This window comes from Chlorocebus sabaeus, chromosome 6 (assembly GCF_047675955.1).
Source record: "Chlorocebus sabaeus isolate Y175 chromosome 6, mChlSab1.0.hap1, whole genome shotgun sequence".
Taxonomy (NCBI): Eukaryota; Metazoa; Chordata; class Mammalia; order Primates; family Cercopithecidae; genus Chlorocebus; species Chlorocebus sabaeus.
In genome coordinates this window covers 19017231-19041413 of record NC_132909.1, presented here as the reverse complement: position 1 = coordinate 19041413, position 24183 = coordinate 19017231, and the positions used below count along the sequence as shown (strand labels likewise).

General features: G+C 53.8%; 1 protein-coding gene across 1 annotated transcript; it reads left to right on the top strand.

Annotated features, from left to right (window-relative positions):
• The first annotated feature begins 289 nt into the window (after nucleotides 1–289).
• On the top strand, nucleotides 290–24092 carry MAP3K10 (mitogen-activated protein kinase kinase kinase 10). Its single transcript, XM_007996820.3, has 10 exons — nucleotides 290–1571; nucleotides 7496–7676; nucleotides 13377–13525; nucleotides 14015–14190; nucleotides 14791–15037; nucleotides 17620–17736; nucleotides 21316–21487; nucleotides 21587–21699; nucleotides 22027–22725; nucleotides 23488–24092. Exons 1-10 carry the CDS (start codon nucleotides 890–892, stop codon nucleotides 23808–23810), a joined length of 2859 nt encoding a protein of 952 aa, XP_007995011.3. The 5' UTR covers nucleotides 290–889; the 3' UTR covers nucleotides 23811–24092.
• Nucleotides 24093–24183: the final 91 nt, after the last annotated feature.

Here is a 24183-nt window from a genome sequence, read left to right as displayed (position 1 = left end):
GTTGCTAATCCCGTCCGTTGCAATGCACCCTATCCTGGGCCGCGGCCCCAGCAGGGTCTGTGAGGAGCGCTTCCCCCAGCCCTGGGCACCCGCTACGCCGTGTCCGAAGGAGGGGCCGAGACCGGGCTCATCTCCCCGGGAGGACTCCCTCGGCCCCGTGGGGTGTCATGTCCACTGCGGCCCCAGGCTGGCCGCGGGGCTCTGCGGGGGGGCGCTGAGGGCTGGGCCCCGAGGCCGCATGGCCGGAGACTACAACTCCCAGGCGGCACCGCGGCGGCGGCGCCCACACGTCACTCGGGCCCCGCCGGCTGCCCCGGGAAGCAGCACGGGCGGGGGCAGGGGCTGGGGCCGACCGGGAGGCCGGTGCCAAGGATGGGGGCCGCCCGACTACCCCGCGCGTGAGGAGGCCGAGGGGCGCGCCACCCCGACCCGGGGCGGCCGCCCCAGGGGCCCCGCCACCCCCGCCCGGCCCGGCAGTCGTGGCCCGGGATGCGGAGCCGGGGGCCGCCGGTGGAGCTGCGCGGGGTGAGCGGCGCGGGGAACAGGGACTGCCTGCCGCCCTCGCCCTCGTCCCCCACCGGCGGACCCCGGTGGGCATTCGAGAGCCGCGCGGCCAGGCCCTCTTAGTCACCTGCCGTTTGGGAGGCACAGGTGAACCTGCAGCCCCACTCCCACCGCGCCCCGCCCGGACAGCCAAATCGGAAGGGTCGAGCCTGCCCTTTGAAAGGGGTTTTTTTCTTGCTCCTGCGGAGGGCGCCCCAGCCATGGCCCTCAGGAGCCCCCTAGACACCGCAGGGACTGCCCTCCATCCCGGCCGCCGGGGCCCGCCCTCTGCATCCCGCGGGCAGCCTGTGTGAAGCGGCCTCCCGCAGCCCCCGGCCCCTCCCCCATGGAGGAGGAGGAGGGGGTGGCGGCCAAGGAGTGGGGCACGACCCCCGCGGGGCCCGTCTGGACCGCGGTGTTCGACTACGAGGCGGCGGGCGACGAGGAGCTGACCCTGCGGAGGGGCGATCGCGTCCAGGTGCTTTCCCAAGACTGTGCGGTGTCCGGCGATGAGGGCTGGTGGACCGGGCAGCTCCCCAGCGGCCGCGTGGGCGTCTTCCCCAGCAACTACGTGGCTCCCGGCGCTCGTGCTGCACCCGCGGGCCTCCAGCTGCCCCAGGAGATCCCCTTCCACGAGCTGCAGCTAGAGGAGATCATCGGTGTGGGGGGCTTTGGCAAGGTCTATCGGGCTCTGTGGCGTGGCGAGGAGGTGGCCGTCAAGGCCGCCCGGCTGGACCCTGAGAAGGACCCGGCAGTGACAGCGGAGCAGGTGTGCCAGGAAGCCCGGCTCTTTGGAGCCCTGCAGCACCCCAACATCATTGCCCTTAGGGGCGCCTGCCTCAACCCCCCACACCTCTGCCTAGTGATGGAGTATGCCCGGGGTGGCGCACTGAGCAGGGTGCTGGCAGGTCGCCGGGTGCCACCTCACGTGCTGGTCAACTGGGCTGTGCAGGTGGCCCGGGGCATGAACTACCTACACAATGGTGCCCCTGTGCCCATCATCCACCGGGACCTCAAGTCCATCAACAGTAAGTGGTGTCCTCTCCCCAAAATTCCTTCCACAGAACCTCTGGAGGCCAGGCCTAGGTGGTGGGAAACAGGGTGAGGGACACCAGATGACACTGTGCCTGGAGCGAAAAGGGGCAGCAGTATGATACCTTCAGGATGAAGGTGAGGTAGGCCTTGCCGGCCTTAAGGGAGAAAAAGGAGGCTCAGAAAGGTTGAAGGACTTAACTGCCTCCCAGGCTGCAGAGTCACAATCGCTCAATAAACATGTATCCATGAACACCTGTGTTCCTGCGTGAACAGGACAGATGCAGTGCCTGCCTTCAAGGTGCTCGCCATCCAGCCATGCTGCCAGAGTCCACCAGGCAAAGACAAAAAGAGCCTACCCCATCTGGAGTCAGTGTCTCTCAACCCCAGCACTATTGGCACTTGAGGCCGGATCATTGTTGTAGAGGCTGTCCTGTGAATTGTGAGTTGCTTAGCGGCATCTTCAGCCTCTTCCAACTAGATGCCATTAGCATTCCCTGCCCCCTATCCCCAGCTATGACAACCAAAAATGTCTCCAGGCATTGCAAATGTCCCCTGGGGGGCAGAATCACCCCCCAGTTGAGAACCATTTCCTGGAGTCTTCATAGGCCCAGCTGGCCAAGGCAAACTGGAAAAGACGAGGGAGGAATTAAATGGATGTGGCTTATATAAAAGCTTCCAGGCTGCCTGACAGGTTCTCCAAAGTTGATTGGTTGGTTGAATAAATAATGGAGCCAGGTAGAAGGGAACGTTCTACCGAACTCATTTCTAGATCAAGGAGCTTCATGTGGCGTCAGCAAGTATTAACTGAGCACCTATTAAGTAGGAGTCCAACTGAGACTAAGATAGCCATGGTTTCTGCCCTGAAGGTAATCACAGGTTAGCAATTTCATTCATTCATTCCACAGATATTTCCAGAGTGCTGTGTGCCAGACCCTGTCCCAGGGATACAGCAAGAAAAAAATCTTACATTCCTGGCTCTCCCATTCTTGCTCTGCCCCATCTCAATCCCTTTTATTTCTTCATTTATTTGTTAATTCTTCCATTTGGTATTAACCAGGCCAGATCATGTGCTAAGCAGAGGCATCAGCAGTGGAGGAAGCCAGCATGACCCCGGCCCTCACATCACTCACACTTAAGCCCTGAAATGTGAGGGTGCCCCTTTTGCTCTCAACACCCACATCTCATCTACTCCTGATTTCGGTCATCTTGAAATTTACTTTAATCCATCCCACTATTTTTATGAATATATTGCTATTCCCTCACATATAGCAATTGTAAGCCCCTAGAATGGAGGGACTGCATCTTCCTTGCCTCCCAAGCCTGACATTTGTGTATCAACAGAGAGCTTGGCTGGGCGCAGTGGCTCACGCCTATAATCCCAGCACCTTGGGATGCCGAGGTGGGTGCATCATCTGAGGTCAGGAGTTTGAGACCAGCCTGACCAATATGGTGAAACCCCATCTGTACTAAAAATACAAAAATTAGGCCAGGCGTGGTGGCTCAAGCCTGTAATCCCAGCACTATGGGAGGCTGAGACGGGCGGATCACGAGGTCAGGAGATCGAGACCATCCTGGCTAACATGGTGAAACCCCGTCTCTACTAAAAAATACAAAAAACTAGCCGGGCGAGGTGGCGGGCACCTGTAGTCCCAGCTACTCCGGAGGCTGAGGCAGGAGAATGGCGTGAACCTGGGAGGCGGAGCTTGCAGTGAGCTGAGATCTGGCCACTGCACTCCCGCCTGGGTGACAGAGCGAGACTCCGCCTCAAAAAAAAAAAATACAAAAATACAAAAATTAGCTGGGTGGGGCGGCATGCACCTGTAATCCCAGCTACTCAGAGGCTAAGACAGAAGAATCGCTTGAATCCAGGAGGTGGTGGTTGCAGTGAGCCGAGATTGCGCCATTGCACTCCAGCCTGGGTGACAGAGCAAGACTCCATCTCAAAAAAAAAAAAGAGCTAATACATGACCACAATGTGCCAGGGCTGGTGCCATGTCTGGAGAACTGATGCTTATGCCCCAGCACCTCTGAAATGTTGGGTAAATGGAGGCAGGGCCACCCAGCATGTTCCTGTTGATGGCTAGGGCTCCTCGATCCTTCCTCGCCCCTGCTGATTGACAGCACGCCCCACACCCCCAGGTTTTTTGTAGCCAATGTTATCTGGCCAAAGAGTCAGTGGGCCTCTTATGGCCAGGGCTTCCTCCTGGGTGATGGTTCTGCTCTGCGCCAGACATAGAGGACACAGTGCCTCCATAGCACTGCTTCCCCACTCATCCTACCCTAAGGAGCTCCTCACCTGCCGTCATTCATTCATTGATTCATTCCACCAGTAATTATTAAGTGCCTAGTCTGTACTAGGCACTGTCCTCAGCTCTGGGATTACAGAAGTGAACAAGGCAAGATTTCCCCCTCCCCCCATTATGGAATTTATATTCCGGTGAACAGGAAAAAATGATGAATAGATGGATACCAAAATTTCAGAGTATCGGGGCTCTCGATGGACTAAGGCAAAGGCTGGAGCAGAGGGTTTCTTTACATTGGGCGGTCAGGGAAGGCAACATTTGAGCAGAGACCTGAACAAAGGGGACCCAGCCTTCCAAAGATCTGGGGAAGGGGAACAGTGGGGCGCATATCCTGAAGTGGGAGTGAGTGTGGCTTATTGGAGAATAGCAAGACCAGAAGAGCAGGCATTGAGGCAGAGATGGGAGGAAGTAGGATCAGAAAGGCAGGCAGGAGCCAGATCACATAGGACCTTGGGGGCCATGGTGAGGACTTGGGGTATTTTATTTGTAGTGGAAGCCATTAGAGGATTTGAAGCAGGGAGTGACATGATCACATACAGATTTTAAAGGGGGACTGACTTAGGCCCATCCTGGGAAATACAGAAATAAAGCATAAAACCATGAGATGTTCCCTCTGTCACAGGGTTTCGACATAAACAGGAGAGGTGGGGACTTAAGAAGGGAAAGCTTCTGCAGAGGTGGAGTCACAGGCTAGGAATTTACAGGGTGGGGGCGTGCTTCCAGGAGGGGGTGGCATTGAAGCTGGACTTTTTTTTTTTTTTTTGAGACAGAGTCATCTCAGTCTATGATCCAGGCTGGAGTGCAGTAGCATGATCGCAGCTCACTGCACCTTCCACCTCCCAGGTTCAAGTGATTCTTCCACCTCAGCTTTCCAAGTAGCCAGGGCTACAGGCGTGCGCCACCACACCTGGCTAATTTTTGTATTTTTAATAGAGACAGGGGTCTCGCCATGTTGATCAGGCTGGTCTTGAACTCCTGACCTCAGATGATCCACCTGCCTTGGCCTCCCAAAGTGCTGGGATTACAGGCATAAGCCACCGTGCCCAGTCTGAAGCTCGGCTTTAAAGGATGGGCAGGATTATCAATTGTGTGACCCTGGGTGATTTGCCAATCTCTGCCACCTTCAGTTCCTTCATCTGCCAAGTGGGCATGATAGTAGAACTACCTTAATTATTATGACTGGTAAGTAGCCAGGAATGGCAAAAGAGAAAGGTGGAGAAATTCAGAGCAATTATGGCAATATCACACACTAATAACAGCTAACACTTTTAAAGGCCCTATGGTTTCAGGCAATAAATTTTTACTGTAATGGTAGAAGGTAAATTCTGTTACCAGCCCCATTTAACAGAGGAGAAGTCTCGTTGTAAAGATTAAAGTAAACTGTACAAGGGTATGCAGCTAGGAAGAAGCAGAGCTGTGATTCAAACCCAGGCAGCACACTGTATACGTTGGGGCCTCTGTGGGATGGAAGGTAGCAAAATATCCAGCAGTTAAATTGGGCTCTGATGACAAAAGTAATTCAAGCCTTTGTCCTGCCATCTTCTAACCATGTGATCTCTTGGCCAAGTGACTTCTGAGCCTCTGTTGGCTAGTCAAGAAAAATGGGTTGTGGCTGGGTGCAGTGGTTTACTCCTGTAATCCCAGCACTTTGGGAGGCCATGGCTGGAGGATTGCTTGAGCCCAGAAGTTTGAGGCTACAGCAAGCCATAGTCACACCACTGCACTCCAGTCTGAGTGACAGAAAAAGACCCTGTCTCTTTATTTTTTTTCATTGAGATGGAGTCTCGCTCTGTCATCCACGCTGGAGTGCAGTGGCGCAATCTTGGCTCACTGCAACCTCCACCTCCCAGGTTCAAGTGATCCTCTCACCAAAGCCTCCCAAGTAGCTGGGACTATAGGCACCTGCCACCATACCCAACTACTTTTTGTATTTTTAGTACAGTCAGGGTTTCACCATGTTGGCCAGGCTGGTCTCGGACTCCTGACCTCAAGTGATCCACCTGCCTCGGCCTCCCAAAGTGCTGGGATTACAGGCGTGAGCCGCTGCTCCTGGCCAACCCTGTCTCTTTAAAAAAAAAAAAAAAAAAGCGGGGGGTCGTTTGTGAGTCAATTCATATAGAGAGTTTAGCACAGTACAAACACTAGCCATGATCCTCATCACTGTTAGTGACAACCCTGGTAGAAAGTAAGCTGGAACCATCCAGTATGTTTAGGGAATACATCAGTCAGATTTTGTCACAATAATGCTGTGTAATAAGCTACCCCCAAAACTCAGCATCTTAAAACAATCATTGTTTATTACTGCTGGTGCATTTGTGGACCAGCTGGAGGGTAAACCGATGGAGGCTGGGCTCAGCTGGAGACGCTTTGCTCCAAGTAGCTCTCATCTTCTTGGACAAGCAGGCTAGCTGAGGCATGTTGTCATGGTGATCAGACAAGTGCAAGAGGGCCCGCAGACATGCGAGGCCTCGGCTTGGAATTGGCACCCTGTCATTCTTAGCCAAAGCAAGTCATACGGGTACGGCTGAGCCAGAGTCAAGGTGCACTCTGCCCTTTTTTTTTTCTTTTTTTTTTTTTTTCCGAGACAGAGTCTCACTCTGTCACCCAGGCTGGAGTGCAGGGGCGTGATCTTGGCTCACTGAAACCTCCACCTCCCAGGTTCAAGCGATTCTCATGCCTCAGCCTTCAGAGTAGCTGGGATTACAGGCGAGCACCATGATGCCCGGCTAATTTTTGTATTTTTAGTAGAGACGGGGTTTCACCATGTTGGCCGGGCTGGTCTCAAACTCCTGACCTCAAGTGATCCACCCACCTCAGCCTCCCAAAGTGCTGGGATTACAGGTGTGAACCACCATGCCCGGCCATACTGTGCCTCTTTAGCAGAAAGAATGGCAAAGTCTCATGGCAAAGAGTGTGGACACGGGAAGGGGTAGAATTGGGACCCTGACTGCAGTGTGCCACAGGGGTGACAGACACAGTGGGGAAGCCACGTTCCTCCCTTCTGCCCAAGGTTTGCAGTTCCTGCTTCCAGGGTAGCTGGGAACTCAAGGCCTGGATGACCAAGGCCTTGGCTGTTGTTTCTTTTTTTTGAGACAAGGTCTCACTCTGTTGCCCAGGCTAGAGTGCAATGGCAAGACCATGGCTCACTGCAGCCTCAACCTCCCAGGCTCAAGTGATCCTCCCAACTCAGCCTCCCAAGTAGCTGGGACTATAGAGACGCACCACCACAACCAGGTATTTTAAAAAAATTTTTGTAGAGATGGGGTCTTGCTATGTTGCACAGGCTGGTCTCGAACTCCTGGGCTCAAGTGACCTGCTTCAGCCTTGGCTGTTGGTTCTCGACCATTCATGGAGCTCCCCAAAGCCCAGGACAGAGTCAGGAGGGCAGAGGACGCAGGAGGAGCTCCCTACTCCCTCATGGGAGCCTGGGACAGGGATTAGACCTGGGTGGAGGGGCTCATGGATGTTCCAGGCCAGGAAAGGAGCTACCACAGAGTGGGGCAGCCTGAGGCAGTGAGAGGAGAGGCGTGTTTCTGACTGAGGCAGCGGGCCGGAACACTTGGGTCTGCAACACGGCAAGTCTGGGGTGACCCGCCTTTCTTCCCCCCACACAGTCCTGATCCTGGAGGCCATCGAGAACCACAACCTCGCAGACACGGTGCTCAAGATCACAGACTTTGGCCTCGCCCGCGAGTGGCACAAGACCACCAAGATGAGCGCCGCGGGGACCTATGCCTGGATGGCTCCGGAGGTTATCCGTCTCTCCCTCTTCTCCAAAAGCAGTGATGTCTGGAGGTGCTGAAAGGCGCGGCCGGGATGACCTCTGCGGAGTGAGGGAGGGAGGAAGGGGTGAGGGCAGTGTGGGAGGGAGGGTCTCCTGCTGAAGCCAGGATCTCAGTCTGACAAAGGGGCCTGCTGGCAAGGTCAGGCCACCAGACAAGCGCCGGTTACCTGTTCAGCTAGCACAAATAGCAACCAGGGGACACATTGGATTAGAATAAAAAATTCATAAGATCTAGAGACAAGGCCGGGTGCGGTGGCTCACACCTGTCATCCCAGCACTTTGGGAGGCCGAGGTGGGTGGATCACTTGAGGTCAGGAGTTTGAGACCAGCCTGGCCAACATGCTGAAACCCCGTCTCTACTAAAAATACTAAAATTACCTGGGCATGGTGGCGGGTGCCTGTAGTCCCAACTACTCGGGAGGCTGAGGCAGGAGAATCACTTGGACCCAGGATGCGGAGGTTGCAGTGAGCTGAGATCGTGCCATTGCACTCCAACCTGCGTGACAGATTGAGACCGTGTCTCCAAAAACAGAAAAAATGTAAAGAGGCATAAAGACAGCATGTAGATGCCAGCACTGAAAGCCCCTCGGACACGAGCCCATGCACCGTCCCATCTGTTAGACGGGAAAATGATGAATTCACTCATTCATTCATTGATCCACCTGCACCGGGTTCTAGGGATATAGCAGCGAAGAAAAATAGACGCAATCCCTGCCCTCAGGAATAGTAAGTAAGTAAACGTACAAGGTTAGGGTTAGGGTTAGGGTTAGGGTCTTTTTTATAAAGCTGTTTTTAAGAAAATTAAAATTTTTAAAGATAATTAAGTACACCAGAAAAAAGTGTTAGTACGAAGCCCGAGGAGGCTGAGAGGAAGGCGCTTTGAGGGCTGGAAGACTACTTTTGGGAACGCTTCTCTGAGCAATCTGAGAAATGATACTTAATCTGAGTTCCGAGTGGCAAAAAGGAACCAGCCACAAGAAGTTCGGGGGAAGAAGCTGCCCAGTCAGGGGGAGCAGGTACCCGAAAGGAGGTGCTGAGGTGAGCGTGGTGTGTTCCAGAAACAGCAACAAGGCCCACGTGGCTGCCACTGTGCAGGCAAGGCAGAGAGAGGTAGGAAATGATGTAGGAGAGGGAGCTGGAAGGCCTTGTGGGTGAGGGAGTGGCCTTCAGGTTTTATTCTAATGAAGTAGGAGGCCATGAGGAGCCATGTCTGAATGGCGTGGTAGCTCACACTTATAATCCCAGTATTTTGGGAGGCCAAGGTGGGAGGATCGCTTGAGACCAGGAATTTGAGACCAGCCTGGTCAACATAGTGAGACCCCATCTGTATGAAAAAGAAATTTTTAAATTAATTTTTGTAAAAGGAAGTAAATAAAAGCTCCTTTGGAGGTTGGGCGTGGTGGCTCACGCTGGTAATCCCAGCATTTTGGGAGGCCGAGGTGGGTGGATCACTTGACGCCAGGAGTTTGAGGCCAGCCTGGCCAACGTGGTGAAATCTCATCTCTACTAAACATACAAAAATTCTGCCGGGCATGGTGGCTCATGTCTGTAATCCTGGCACTTTGGGAGGCTGAGGTGGGCAGTTCACTTGAGGCCAGGAGTTCAGGACTAGCCTGGCCAACATGGTGAAACCCCATCTCTACTAAAAATACAAAAATTAGCCAGGCATGGTGGCGGGTGCCTGTAGTCCCAGCTACTCGGCAGGCTGAGGCAGGGAAATTGCCTGACTGCAGGAGGCAGAGGTTGAGATGGCGCCACTGCACTCCAGCCTGGGCGACAGGGCACGACTCCATCTAAAAAAAAAAAAAAAAACTAAAAGCTCCTTTGACTGTTAGGTAGAGACGGCCAATGATGGGACTGTTGCTATCACCAGTGAGAGTTGATGGTGACCGTGGAGACTTTCAACCCAGGACCTTCTGCTTGGTTGGAGCCAAACCTGGGTCTCCCCATTTACTGTTCCCGTCAATTCCCAGCTGAGGCTCCAGATTGTCCAAGCAGCAACTTAATGGGTATGGGACAGAGACAGGAAGTCTCCAGCTCAGCCTAGAGCAGAGCAGCCCTTTGGGAGAATTTCCAACTGGCTGTACATCAGGCATTCATTTGTGTTACCTTTTTTTTTTTCGGGACAGAGTCTCGCTTTGCCACCCAGGCTGGAGTGCAATGGCACAATCTCGGCTCACTGCAACCTCCTCCTCCTCCCAGATTCAAGTGATTCTCGTGCCTCAGCTTCCCAAGTAGCTGAGATTATAGGCATGCATCGGCCGATTTTTTTATATTTTTAGTGGAGACAGGGTTTCACCGTGTTGGCTAGGCTGGTCTTGAACTCCTGACCTCAGGTGATCTGCTCGCCTTGGCCTCCCAGAGTACTGGGATTACAGGCATGAGCTACCATGCCTGGCTGGTCAGGCTAAATCTTTCTGGCATGGTCCTGTCCTGTACTTACCAGGATGCAGGATATCCACACCTCCCAGCCACAAACTTCAGTAACACTCCCAGTCATTATAACAATCAAAATATGCCCATAGGTTTCCAGGGACATGGGAAAGAGGGGAGGATCATGCTACCCTCCAGTTATAAACCACTGTTTTTTCCCCCACCTTGTGTGGTCTCCATTCTCAAGTTTACTTCATGATCCAAAATGACTGCTTGAGCTCCAGCATTTTTTTTTTTTTCCTTTTTTTTTTTTTTTTTTTTTTTTGAGATGGAGTCTTGTTCTGTCGCCCAGGCCAGAGTGCAGTGGCGTGATCTCGGCTCACTGCAACCTCTGCCTCCTGGGTTCAAGCAGTTCTCCTGCCTCAGCCTCCCAAGTAGCTTGGACTACAGGCGCGTGGCACCACGCCCGGCCAATTTTTGTTATTTTACTTTATTTTTTTTAGTAGAGATGGGTTTCACCATATTGGCCAGGATGGTCTTGATCTCTTGACCTCGTGATCTGCCCACCTGGGCCTCCTAAAGTGCTGGGTTTACAGGCATGAGCCACCGTGCCCGGCTTTTTTTTTTTTTTTTTTTTTCCAAACAGGGTCTTGCTCTATCACCCAGGCTGGAGTACAGTGATGACATCACAAATCATTGCGGCCTCAACCTCCTGGGCTCCAGTGATCCTCCCACCTCAGCCTCTCTAGTAGCTGGGACTACAGGCATGCCACCGCGCCGGGCTAACGTTTTGCAGAGATGAGGTCTCACTTTGTTTCCTAGGCTGGTCTCGATCTCTTGGGCTCAAGAGGTTCTCTTGCCTTGGCCTCCCAAAGTGTTGAGATTACAAGCATAAGCCACTGTGCCTAGCTCCAGACTCCAGCTTTTTTTTGTTTTTTGAGTTCTGGGATACATGTGCAGAACGTGCAGGGTTTGTTACACAGGTGTACGTGTGCCATGGCGGTTCGCTGCACCCATCAACCCATCATCTAGGTTTTAAGCCCCGCAGGCATTAGGTATTTGTCCTAATGCTTTCCCTCCCCTTCCCCCTACCCCCCAGGGTCCAGCTTTTATGTCTACATTCCAACCATAGGAAGGGGAAAAGAGAAAAAGGGCACCCTTTCTTTTTTTTTTTTTTTTTTTTTTGAGACGGAGTCTTGCTCTGTTGCCCAGGCTGGAGTGCAGTGGCACGATCTCAGCTCACTGCAAGCTCCGCCTCCCAGGTTCACACCATTCTCCTGCCTCAGCCTCCCAAGTAGCTGGGACTATAGGCGCCCACCACCATGCGCAGCTATTTTTTTTTTTTTTTTTTTTTAAGACAGAGTCTCACTCTGTCACCAGGCTGGAGTGCAGTGGCGTGATCTCGGCTCACTGCAAGCTCCGCCCCCTGGAGTTCAAGCAATTCTCCTGCCTCAGCCTCCTGAGTAGCTGGGATTACAGGCATGCGCAACCACACCCAGGTAATTTTTGTATTTTTAGTAGAGACGGGGTTTTACCATGTTGGCCAGGATGGTCTCGATCTCCTGACCTTGTGATCCGCCTGCCTCGGCCTCCCAAAGTGCTGATTACAGGCATAAGCCACCGCGCCCGGCCAGGCACCCCTTCTTTTTAAGGACACTTCCTGGAAGTTAGTTGCCTACTACACCCCCTCCTACATCCCATGCACCAGAACTGTGGTCATGTGGACATGCTTAGCTGCAAAAAAGAATGGAAAATTCATGCAGGCAGCATGTGGCCAGCTCAGTTCACCAGCACTGTCACTGAAGAATGGGAGGCTGCCAGCTGCATGGGGGCAGTGATTGTGTCTATCTCTTCCCAGTGTCTAGAATGGTGCTTGGCACACAGTAGGCACTTAATAAGTATACGTTGAATGGGCCGGGTGCAGTGGCTCATGCCTGTAATCCCAGCACTTTGGGAGGCTGAGGCGGGTGGATCACCTGAGGTCAGGAGTTGGAGACCAGCCTGGCCAACATGGTGAAACCCCGTCTCTAACTAAAAATACAAAAATTCGCTGGGGTGGTGGTGCGCACCTGTAATCCCAGCTACTTGGGAGACTGAAGCACAAGAATCACTTGAACCTGAGAGGCGGCGGTTGCAGGGAGCCAAGATCATGCCACTGCACTCCAGCCTGTGCCACAGAGACTTTGTCTGAAAAAATATATATATGTGTTGAATGAATGCATGAGTGGATAGTGGGGGAGACCAGGGATCTACTCCAGAATAAACACTACACAGAATGGCCATCAGGATCTGGGAGGATGTTGAGTTTGCAAGGGAAGATAGCCTCGTAGGGACCACAGCACAGTGACACACGCCCTGGTACCATGGAGCCACTGAGGACACTGTCGTGGGCAGCAGGCAGACCTGAGTCCAGGTGTGGCTCCACCACTCACTAGCTGTGTGACCTCAGGCAAGCCCCTTACCTCTCTGAGCCTGTACCTGCTCATCAGATAAAGCAGGGGTCATACCAAATCCTTCTGCCTTACAGGGCTGTTGTGAGGATTACCAAGTGCCTAGCACAGTGCCTGGCCTGCAGTAAGCACTTTATAAATGTTAAATAATGTTAGCTGGTTTTTAGAGGTAAGTGCTGAGTGTTTTGGGGAAACATAGAGGAGGGGCCTAGCTTTGGAGGCTATGGAATCAAGGAAGGCTTCTTGGCGGTGAGAGGGGAGCAACCTGAGTTGAGACTTGAGGGACAAATAGTTACACAAGGGCAGAGTGTTCTCCACAAAGGGAACAGTATGTGTGAAGGCCAGAGGTTAGAAAGAACAGGGCCTGTTGAGTATTTAGTGTGGCTGCAAGATGAAGTTGGGGTTAGAATGGGCTGAGAGTGTTTGGAGGTGAGCCCGCAGGGGTCATCAAAGGCCAGGGCCGAGAAGGATGGATTTAGGCAGGGTGCAGTGGCTCATGCCTATAATCCCAGCACTTTGGGAAGCCGAGGCAGGAGGATCACTTGAGCCCAGGAGTTTGAGACCAGCCTGGGCAACATAGTGAGACCTCCATCTCTACAAAAATAAAAATGAGACAGATGGATTTGCCCAGTAGGAACACGGGACCTGAAGATTTTCAGGTAGGGGAGAGGGAAGAGAGGCCGAGCAAAGGAGAGACATCAGAGAGCCAAGTGCACCCCATCTATTGGAGAACAAGGCCATAGAGGTCAAAGCAAGTTCTTGTGACCTCATTGGCTGGGAGTGGGTGTTGGGGTGAGGGCGGCCCTGCATGGGACCAAGGGCAGGGCTGGGTGTAGGTGAGGATTGGGGTGGGCTGTGATATCACTCCTCCCTCTCCCCTGCCTGCAGCTTCGGGGTGCTGCTGTGGGAGCTGCTGACTGGGGAGGTTCCCTACCGTGAGATCGACGCTTTGGCCGTGGCGTATGGCGTGGCTATGAATAAGCTGACGCTGCCCATTCCCTCCACGTGCCCCGAGCCCTTTGCCCGCCTCCTGGAGGGTGAGCCAGGGGCCCTGTGGCGAGGGTAGGCTCAGCTTGAAGTGGCAGGGACCTGTGGGCCCAGACCTCACCCCTTCACACCCATCCATACCAGTGGGCCTGGGAGTGAGGGAGAAGGGACTAGAACTCACTGGACTCTAAACAGTCTCCCCATGGTTGGCTCCATTCCCCATGCCCCAACCCTTGTTCGGGCCAGGCCCAGAGCTCTCCAGGACCACCTGTTAGGACTCCTTGGCCCTGGGATTCCGCTGTGATCCTGACTGCACCACCGGCTTCTCCTCGGGGTGCAGGTCCCGGGATTTCTCTCCCAGCATTTCACTGAGTGGAATTGGCCAGGAGCTTGGCTTTGAATTCCTTCCCCTCAGCTCCATAGCAGCTGTTTGTCTGCTGTCCCCAGAAATTCTGCCTTCCTCTGAGCAGGCTGAGTTCCCAGAACGTGACCACTGACACCTCCACCCCTGACCACTGTCCTTCCTCCTCCCACCCCAGAATGCTGGGACCCAGACCCCCATGGGCGGCCAGATTTCGGCAGCATCTTGAAGCGGCTTGAAGTCATCGAACAGTCAGCCCTGTTCCAGATGCCACTGGAGTCCTTCCACTCACTGCAGGAAGACTGGAAGTTGGAGATTCAGCACATGTTTGATGACCTTCGGACCAAGGAGAAGGTGAAGGCAGGGGGCAAGGTGGGAAAGATGGAGCAAGACCCCTGAGTTCTGATGCCTTGGGCTGCTCAGAGACCCCTCCCCTGAACCCCAGCCTTTGGGTCCATGCAGGGTTAAGGGAGCCTTTTTTAGCATATTAAGAAAAGACAGCCTCCTGTTGGTGGATTAATAAGAAAAAGGCACCCTGTACTGAAGTGCTTACAGGTGACACTGCATGATGTCTGGGGTTGGCTTTAAAATACTACAGCAGAAACGAAGAGAGGGCCAGAGGAGAGAAGGACGGGGATACAAGATTCGCAAAGCATAGGTAATTGTTGAAGTTGGATGATGGGTACAGGGGGGTGCACTATTCTCTGCTTTTGTAGATATCTGAAGTTTCCTAAATTGAAGAGTTAAGAAAAGCACCCCTTTCTTTGGGCTAACACAGTTCCCTGCCCTGGCACCCAGCTTGGATAGCAAAGCATGAGTCGGGTGGTGAACCCAATGTGCCCCACAGCAAGGTACCCTTGTGTGAGGCACCAACCAGACCCAGCAGCCCTGGGTCCCTCCCCAGGAAGCGGAACAGCTAAGCCCCTCCCCCCAGCCACCACCTCTCCTCCCCAGGAGCTTCGGAGCCGTGAGGAGGAGCTGCTGCGGGCGGCGCAGGAGCAGCGCTTCCAGGAGGAGCAGCTGCGGCGGCGGGAGCAGGAGCTGGCAGAACGCGAGATGGACATCGTGGAAAGGGAGCTGCACCTGCTCATGTGCCAACTGAGCCAGGAGAAGCCCCGGGTCCGCAAGCGCAAGGGCAACTTTAAGCGTAGCCGCCTGCTCAAGCTGCGGGAAGGCGGCAGCCACATCAGCCTGCCCTCAGGTACCCACCCGTGTCCCCAAAGCGCCCCCCAGAGGCTGCTGGGAGCAGCCCTGACCTAGGATTTATCTCTTCCTTTTCTTTTTCAACTTGTTTTTATTGCTAAATATATCACACATAGTGATCAAGCCCAGTGCAGTGGCGAGCACCTGTAGTCCCAGCCTACTCGGGAGGCCAAGGTGGGAGGATCACTTGAGGCCAGGAGTTTGAGACCAGCCTCTTGGGCAACATAGACCCCATATTTACAAAAAAAAAAAAAAAAAAATTGTTTTTTAATTAGCTGGGCATGTTGGCATGCAATTATAGTCCGGGCTACTGTGGAGGCTGAGGTGGGAGGATCACTTGAGTCCAGGAGTTCGAGGCTGCACTGAGCTGTAATTGCACCACTGCACTTCAGTCTGGGCACCAGAGCAAGACCCTATCTCTAAGGGAAAAAAAAAAGAAAAAAAGAAAATGATCAAAATCCTGTACAGCTAAGTGAGTTACTCTAGTCACCCCCATGAAAGCAAAGAGAACCTCACAGCCATCCCAAGTGCTTTCCACCTGCCCCCTCCAAACACAACCTCACACCACACTCTGAGAGGAACATCTGTCTTGATACTTAGGACAGTCACTTCTCAAATTTCTTTTCCATTTTAGCTCTCTTTAAAAATATCTTTTAATCTGGCCAGGAGCAGTGGCTCATGCCTGTAATCCCAGCACTTTGGGAGGCCAAAGTGGGTGGATCACTTGAGGCCAGGAGTTCTAGAGCAGCCTGGTCAACATGGTGAAATCTCACCTCTACTAAAAATACAAAATTAGCTGGGCATGGTGGCACAGGTACCTCTAATACCAGTTATTTGGGAGGCTGAGGCACAAGCATTGCTGAACCCAGAAAGCAGAGGTTGCAGTGAGCTGAGATTGCGTCACTGCACTCCAGCCTGGGCGACAGAGCGAGACGCTGTCACAAAATATGTAATTAAGATATACATATATATGCTGATATTTGACCATTTTTGACCTACAAAAACAAGTTTACATGGATCAACCTAATAACTGGATCTCAAGACTTAATCAGATTCAGATTCAAGTTTGATTTTATTTTCCCCCACACTGCTTCCCAGGTAATGCATTCAGGAGGGAGGCACGTAGTGTCTGCTTGTCTCTCTCTGTGATGTTACAAGCCAGAAAGCAGTGCCTTAAGCAGCAGTGGACAGTGGAAATATAATGCAAGCCACGTTATGCAAGCCATAAATTTAAATTTTCTAGTAAGCTACACATAAAAGCAAAAAGAATTAAGAGATGTCAATTTTAATATTTTTTTATTAGGCCAGGTGTGGTGGCTCACGCCTGTAATCCCAGCACTTTGGGGGGCTGAGGCGGGCAGATCACCTGAGGTCAGGAGTTCGAGACCAGCCTGACCAACATGGAGAAATCCCGTCTCTACTAAAACTACAAAATTAGCTGGGCGTGGTGGCACACACCTGTAATCCCAGCTACTCAGGAGACTGAGGAAGGAGAATCGCTTGAATGTGGGAGGCAAAGGTTGCAGTGAGCCGAGATCATGCCATTGCACCCCAGCCTGGGCAACAAGCGTGACACTCCATCTCAAAAAATATATGTATTTTTTATTTAGCCCAATATATCCATGCAATCAATACAAAATAATTGTAAGATATTTTACCTTCTTTTTTCACACTACATTTTTGAAATCCAGATGTATTTTATAATTATAGCACATCTAAATTTGGACAGAAAATTTTCATTAAAAAAATTTTTTTTTCTGAGATGGAGTCTTGCTATATTACCCAGGGTGGTCTTGAACTCCCGGCCTTAGGCAGCCCTCCCACTTTGGCCTCCCAAAGTGCTAGGATTACAGGTGTGAGCTACTGTACCTGACCTATCAAAAATATTTGATCTGTATTTAGATTTCATAAAAGTTAGAGTTGAAAAAGTACATACACATACCCAAGTTGTTCCAAACATGAGTTTCCAATAATCAAATGGAGTACCCGTTTTTAAAATTTAAACTTAAATTACTGTAATTACAATAAAATAAAGAGTTGACTGGGCATGGTGGCTCACACCTGTAATCCCAGCACTTTGGGAGGCGGATGCTGGAGGATTTTTTGAGGCCAAGAGTTCAAGACCAGCCTGGGCACCACAGTGAGAATTCATCTTTTATATAGATATACAGTTTAAAAATTAGATAAATAAAGGTTAAACTCCAATTCCTCCATTGCACAAGCCACATTCCAAGTGCTCAGTTGCTGCACGTAGCTGCTGGCCGCCATATTGGACACTGCGGCCTAGGTCCTTGGTCCACTAGAACTCTTGTGCTTGTGCTTATTAAACCACAGTTCCATTGCTGAGCCTCACCGCAACTTGCTGATTCAGGGAGGGCTCAAGGATTTGCATTGCCAAGAAATTTTCAGCTGACAGTGATGCTGCTGTTCTGGGGTCCACACTGTGAGAACCACTGCATTAAGGAATGAAACATGGCAGTGTTCCCATTCTAGAATTCCTTCTCTGCTTCTACAGAGGAAACTTCCCTTTGGTAATCCCTGGAACCATTTGCTTAGGAAAGCTTCTCTTTCTTTCTGCAGGCTTTGAGCATAAGATCACAGTCCAGGCCTCTCCAACCCTGGATAAGCGGAAAGGATCGGATGGGGCCAGCCCCCCTGCAAGCCCCAGCATCATCCCCCGGCTGAGGGCCATTCGCCGTGAGTACCTCCCAAGGCCCTGACCAGTCAGTCAGTCAGTGAACAAACATTTTTGCACACGATGTTTACACCTGGCACCAAGCCAGAGTAACAGCAAGAAAGAAAACAAGCCAAGGCCCTTTTCCTCATTCTTATCATGGGAAACAGACAGTAAACAAATAAGTCTGTAAGCAGGATAATTTCTTTTTTTTTTCTTTATTTTTTTTTTTTGAGACAAAGTCTTGCTCTGTCTCCCCGGCTGGAGTGCAGTGGTGTAATCTCGGCTCACTGCAACCTCTGCCTCCTGGGTTCCAGCGATTCTCCTGCCTCAGCCTCCCGAGTAGCTATGGTTACAGTCGCACACGACCACACCTGCCTAATTTTTTGTATTTTTAATAGAGATGGGGGTTTGAGCATGTTGGCCAGGCCGGTATCGAACTCTTAACCTCAAGTGATCCACTCACCTCAGCCTCGCAAAGTGCTGGGATTACAGGCATGAGCCGCCGCGCCCGGGCGCAGGATAATTTCTAGTAGTGATAAATTATTTAAAGGAGTTCAGAGGAGACGTATTAGTCACAGTTCTTCAGAGAAACAGAATCAACAGCATATGTTTAGAAATATAGAAAGCGGGCCGGGCGCGGTGGCTCACGCCTGTAATCCCAGCACTTTGGGAGGCCGAGGCGGGCGGATCACGAGGTCAGGAGATCGAGACCATCCTGGCTAACACAGTGAAACCCCGTCTCTACTAAAAATACAAAAAATTAGCCGGGCGTGGTGGTGCGCGCCTATAGTTCCAGCTACTCGGAGACTGAGGCAGGAGAATGGCGTGAACCTGGGAGGCGGAGCTTGCAGTGAGCCGAGATCACGCCACTGCACTCCAGCCTGGGTGACAAAGCGAGACTCCGTCTCAAAAAAAAAAAAAAAGAAATATAGAAAGAGATGTATTGGCTGGGCACGGTGACTCATACCTGTAATCCCAGCACTTTGGGAGGATGAAATGGGAGGATTGCTTGAGCCTAGGAGTTCGATGCCAGCCTGGGCAACAAAGCGAGACCCCATCTCTACTTAAAAACAAAAACAAAAGAAATAGATGTATTATGAGGGATTGGCCCATGCGATTATGGAGGCTGGGAAGTCCTGCAATATGTAGTTCCAAATCAAGTCCAAAGACCTGGCCAAGCACAGTGGCTCATGCTTGTAATCCCAACACTTTGGGAGGCCGAGGCAGGCGGATCACCTGAGGTCAAGAGTTCAAGACCAGCCTGGCCAACATAGTGAAACCCAGTCTCTACTAAAAATGCAAAAATTAGCCAGGCATGGTGGCGCATGCCTGTAATCCCAGCTACTCGGGAGACTGAGGCAGGAGAATCACTTGAACCTGGGAGGCGGAGGTTGCAGTGAGCCGAGATCATGCCACTGCACTCCAAACTGGGCAACACAGTGAGACTCAGTCTCAAAAAAAAAAAAAAAAAAAATTGTCCAAAGACCTGAGAACCTGAGTACCAATGTCCGATGTCTCAGGGCAGAAGATGGATATCCACGCTCATGCAGAGAGCAAACTCACCCTTCCTCCGCCTTCCTAGACAAAAAGCTAACTCTCTTTTTGTTCTATCTGGACCCTCAGCGGGTTGGACGGTGCCCACCCACATTGGTGAGGACGATCTCTCTTGACTCAGTCCACTGATTCAAATGCTAATCTTCCAGAAACACCCTCACAGAAATCATGCTTAACCAGCTACCTAGGCATCCTTTAGCCCAGTCAGGTTGATGCATAAAATTACCCATCACAGAAGGGCTGCTATTTTACATCTGGAAGCCCCATGGGAGGAGGTGAGGTTTGAGCAGGGACCTTCGTTCTAAGGGTTGAGACAGGCTGAGACCTCAGGGCACCATGCCCCTGGCGGAGGATTGAGACAGGCTGAGACCTCAGGGCACCATGCCCCTGGCGGAGGGAGCAGCAAAGGCAAAAGCTGGAGGTGGGAGCAGTGTGGGCTGCTTGTTAGCCCGCTTGACTGGAGCAGAGTGAATGGGAGGAGGACATAGGTTTTGTGGTCAGGGAGTTCTCGGGGCTCAGATCAGGCAGCGCCCTGAGGGCAGGATAAGAGTCTGGATTTTCTTTTCTTTCCTTTTCTTTTAATTTTCATTTGACACCTTTGGTATGGATTTTTTTTGTTTTTAATTTTTGCTTATAGTTCTGGGGTACATGTGCAGGATGTGCAGGTTTGTTACATAGGTAAACGTGTGCCGTGGTGATTTGCTGCACCTATCAACCCATCACCTAGGTAGTAAGCCCATGCATTAGCTATTTTTCCTAATATTGTCCCTCCTCCCACCCCACCCCCCGACAGGCCCCAGTGTCCGTTGTTCCCATCCCTGTGTCCCTGTGATCTATTTGTTCAGCTCTCACTTATAAGTGAGAACATGCAGTGTTTGACTTTCTCTTCCTGCATTAGTTTGCTGAGGATAACGGCTTCCAGCTCCATCCATGTCCCTGCAAAGGACATGATCTCTTTCCTTTTTATGGCTGCATGGTATTCCATGGAGACAGGCTCTCGCTCTGTCTCCGAGGCTGGAGTGCAAGGGCGCGATCTCAACTCAATGCAACCTCCGCCTCTGGGTTCAAATGATTCTCCCGCCTCAGCCTCCCAAGTAGCTGGGACTACAGGCCTGCACCACCATGCCTGGCTAATTTTTGTATTTTTAGTAGAGATGGGGTTTTCACCATGTTGGCCAGGGTGGTCTCCAACTCCTGACCTCAAGTGATTCTTCTGCCTTGGCCTCCCAAAGTGCTGGGATTCCAGGCGAGAGCCACCACACCTAGCCTGGTATGGATTTTCTTTTAACTGCCCTGGGGCAGCCCCCAGAGCCCTGTGAGGAAGGCACTGAGGGAATCAAGTTGACCTTTTTCCCTCTGGCTGCTGTAAGAAATAAAGATGGAGAGAGCAGTGAGATGATGGAGGCTAGGCCAGGGTGGGGGACTTGGAAGGGACAGATGTCCACAGTCGGGGCTATATGGCAGAGACACTGTCATCGGAGTTTCCTGATGGGCTGAAGGGTGAAAGGCTAACTCCCGAGTTCCAGTCCCTCATTCACCCCAGCACTGTCCCCAGCCACAGCCCCCCTGCCCTCTCTCTGGGCACCTGCTTTGTACCAGGCCCAGGAGGTCAGTCCTGCAGGGGACACAGAGACAAATACCCGTACCATGGCAGCAAACTGGCACCAGATCGGTCCAGAGCACCGCAGGGACAGAGGTGAAGGCAGCTGACCCCAGGGAACTAACTACTCAGAGCTAGAGACCGGAAGCGCAGGCAGCCCGCCGGAATGCATGGTGAAGGGTTAGGCTGTGAAGAGCAGAGGAGGCTGGAGGAGTTGGCAGGGAACCGCTCATGGTCTTCAGTGCCAGGCACAGGAGCTGGAACTTTGTCCTGACAGCAGTAGGGAGCTACGGGGGGATTTATAGCAGGGAGGGTCACGACTGGAGTTCAAAAGAGCCCTTGGACTCCCAGGCGGAGGGTGGGGCTGAGCCGAGGGCACTGGAGGCTGGGAGTCCAGTGGGGACAGACCCTCCACCCAGTAACCAAGTGGCTTCTCTGGACCTAGTGACTCCCGTGGACTGTGGTGGCAGCAGCAGTGGCAGCAGCAGTGGAGGAAGTGGGACATGGAGCCGCGGTGGGCCCCCAAAGAAGGAAGAACTGGTCGGGGGCAAGAAGAAGGGCCGAACGTGGGGGCCCAGCTCCACCCTGCAGAAGGAGCGGGTGGGAGGAGAGGAGAGGTGAGGTGTGGCGTGGCGGTGCCCACCCTGTGCCCAAGCCCCAGCTCCCAGGCTCCAGGCCACAGGACTGAGGTCTCCGACTCTCCCTGGGCCCCACAGGCTGAAGGGGCTGGGGGAAGGAAGCAAACAGTGGTCATCGAGTGCCCCCAACCTGGGCAAGTCCCCCAAACACACACCCATCGCCCCTGGCTTCGCCAGCCTCAATGAGATGGGTAAGAGCCTGGGTGCTTGTAAGGTGGTGGGGGTTCCCTGGCCAAAGGGGTGAGCCTCCTGGGGCTGAGGGAGGAAACCAGATTTCACTGGGCCAGTGGGTGGGAGGCCTCCCTGGAAAGGGAGATGGTAGCCCCTGGGGCGTGTGGGGTCATTTCCAGGGGCAGGGACCACCCTTCTCTGAGGCTTCTCGGGGAGACAGATTCAAGAACATGCTCGTGGGCCTTGGTCTTGCTGTTGGAGGGGTCATCGGGGGCCGTCCCTTGCCACAAGTCCCCATGGGGCCCTGGTCAGCCCTGCAGCCCAGTGATGGCCCTCTCCGGTTGCAGAGGAGTTCGCGGAGGCGGAGGACGGAGGCAGCAGCGTGCCCCCTTCCCCCTACTCGACCCCGTCCTACCTCTCGGTGCCACTGCCCACCGAGCCCTCCCCGGGGGCGCGGGCGCCGTGGGAGCCGACGCCGACCGCGCCCCCCGCCCGGTGGGGACACGGTGCCCGGCGGCGCTGCGACCTGGCGCTGCTAGGCTGCGCCACGCTGCTGGGGGCTGTGGGCCTGGGCGCCGACGTGGCCGAGGCGCGCGCGGCTGACGGCGAGGAGCAGCGGCGCTGGCTCGACGGCCTCTTCTTTCCCCGCGCCGGCCGCTTCCCGCGGGGCCTCAGCCCTCCCGCGCGTCCCCACGGCCGCCGCGACGACGTGGGCCCCGGCCTGGGCCTGGCGCCCTCGGCCACCCTCGTGTCGCTGTCGTCTGTGTCTGACTGCAACTCCACGCGTTCACTACTGCGCTCTGACAGCGATGAGGCCGCGCCGGCCGCGCCCTCCCCACCACCCTCCCCGCCCGCGCCCACACCCTCGCCCAGCGCCAACCCCCTGGTGGACCTGGAGCTGGAGAGCTTCAAGAAGGACCCCCGCCAGTCGCTCACGCCCACCCACGTCACGGCTGCATGCGCCGTGAGCCGCGGGCACCGGCGGACGCCATCGGACGGGGCGCTGGGGCAGCGGGGGCCTCCCGAGCCCGCGGGCCATGGCCCTGGTGAGTGAGGTGCCCCGCACCCAGGCCACAGAAAACCCCTTCTTTCCTCCTTTGCCAGGGTCGCAGGTCCAGCCCAGCCATGACTCCTCAGGCAGCCAATCCTCCTGCTTCTTGTGGAAGAAGGAGGGTCTGTGTCCCTTTACCCCTCACTCCTGGAGGCATTGGGGATCTCCAGGGGACTGAGACACAGGTGGCAAACTGATGCCTACAGGGCCAGACAGGTGCCTTTAGCAGTGGTGACCAGCATGGCTATTGCCAATTCTTACACAGCCTAGACACTGTTCTCCTCCATCTGTTAACTGGGTGGGAGATGCGGCCTTGGCAGTGTTATTAAGTACCCACGTCAGGCACTGTGCTGCCTGTTGTAAGCTATTATTTTCTTTGCTCCTCACCCGTGCAGTGAAGCTCCATTTTTATCCCCCTTCAGAGATAAGCCATGCCTGAGGTCTGTGTGTGAGCCTAGCCCAATGCAGGAGAGTCAGGAAGACCAGGGCTTTGGCCCCAGCGGCTGCTGCTAAGCAGCAGCTCCAGAAGGTTGAGGAACATGCCAGGGTCCGCCCAGAGGAGCAAGCAGCTGGGAGTGGTCCCAGCCTAGGTCAAGGTCCCAGCACTGCCACACTGCAGATGGAAATTGGATGCAGCAAGATCCATGGATTTCTCGAGAGAAACCAGAACTCATGCTTTTCACGTAAAAGCTCTGGGCTTTTCTTAATGCCACCCTCTGCCCCACCCCACTCACCTCCTCTGAACCTCTTTTACCAGGCCCTCGTGACCTTCTGGACTTCCCCCGCCTGCCCGACCCCCAGGCCCTGTTTCCAGCCCGCCGCCGGCCCCCCGATTTCCCAGGCCGCCCCACCACCCTGACCTTTGCCCCGAGACCTCGGCCTGCTGCCAGTCGCCCCCGCTTGGACCCCTGGAAACTGGTCTCCTTCGGCCGGACACTCACCATCTCGCCTCCCAGCAGGCCAGACACTCCGGAGAGCCCTGGGCCCCCCAGCATGCAGCCCACGCTGCTGGACATGGACATGGAGGGGCAGAACCAGGACAGCACAGTGCCCCTGTGTGGGGCCCACGGCTCCCACTAAGGCCTGCCCACCACCGCCCGCCTGGGCAGCCATGAATGTAGCGCCCCAGGCCCCGCCCCAGCCCGCCATGCCACAAGGCGGGGGAGGCCCTGGGCAGGATGTTCACTCTATTTATTGGGGAAGGAGGGAGGGGGGAACACTTAACTTATTCCTTTGTACCCCAGGGGGTGGAGCCCTGTGCCCGCCCTGCACTGGGGAGAGGGTGGGCAGGGATACTCAGGGACAGGGCATCATGGGGAATTTGGCACAAAATGGAGCATTAAAGGTAACCCCTGCCCCCTACTGCACTTGACTGTGTTCCTTTTTCCTTTTTTTTTTTTTTTTGGATACAGAGTCTTGCTCTGTCACCCAGGCTGGAGTGTAGTGGCACCAT

Bases quoted from the DNA above. Each gene is read 5' to 3' on its own strand.
- MAP3K10 (XM_007996820.3), top strand. From the start codon at position 890: ATGGAGGAGGAGGAGGGGGTGGCGGCCAAGGAGTGGGGCACGACCCCC. The intron at 21,488-21,586 runs GTGAGGTGTGGC...TGGGCCCCACAG, and splicing joins CGGGTGGGAGGAGAGGAGAG to GCTGAAGGGGCTGGGGGAAG. The intron at 21,700-22,026 runs GTAAGAGCCTGG...CTCCGGTTGCAG, and splicing joins CGCCAGCCTCAATGAGATGG to AGGAGTTCGCGGAGGCGGAG.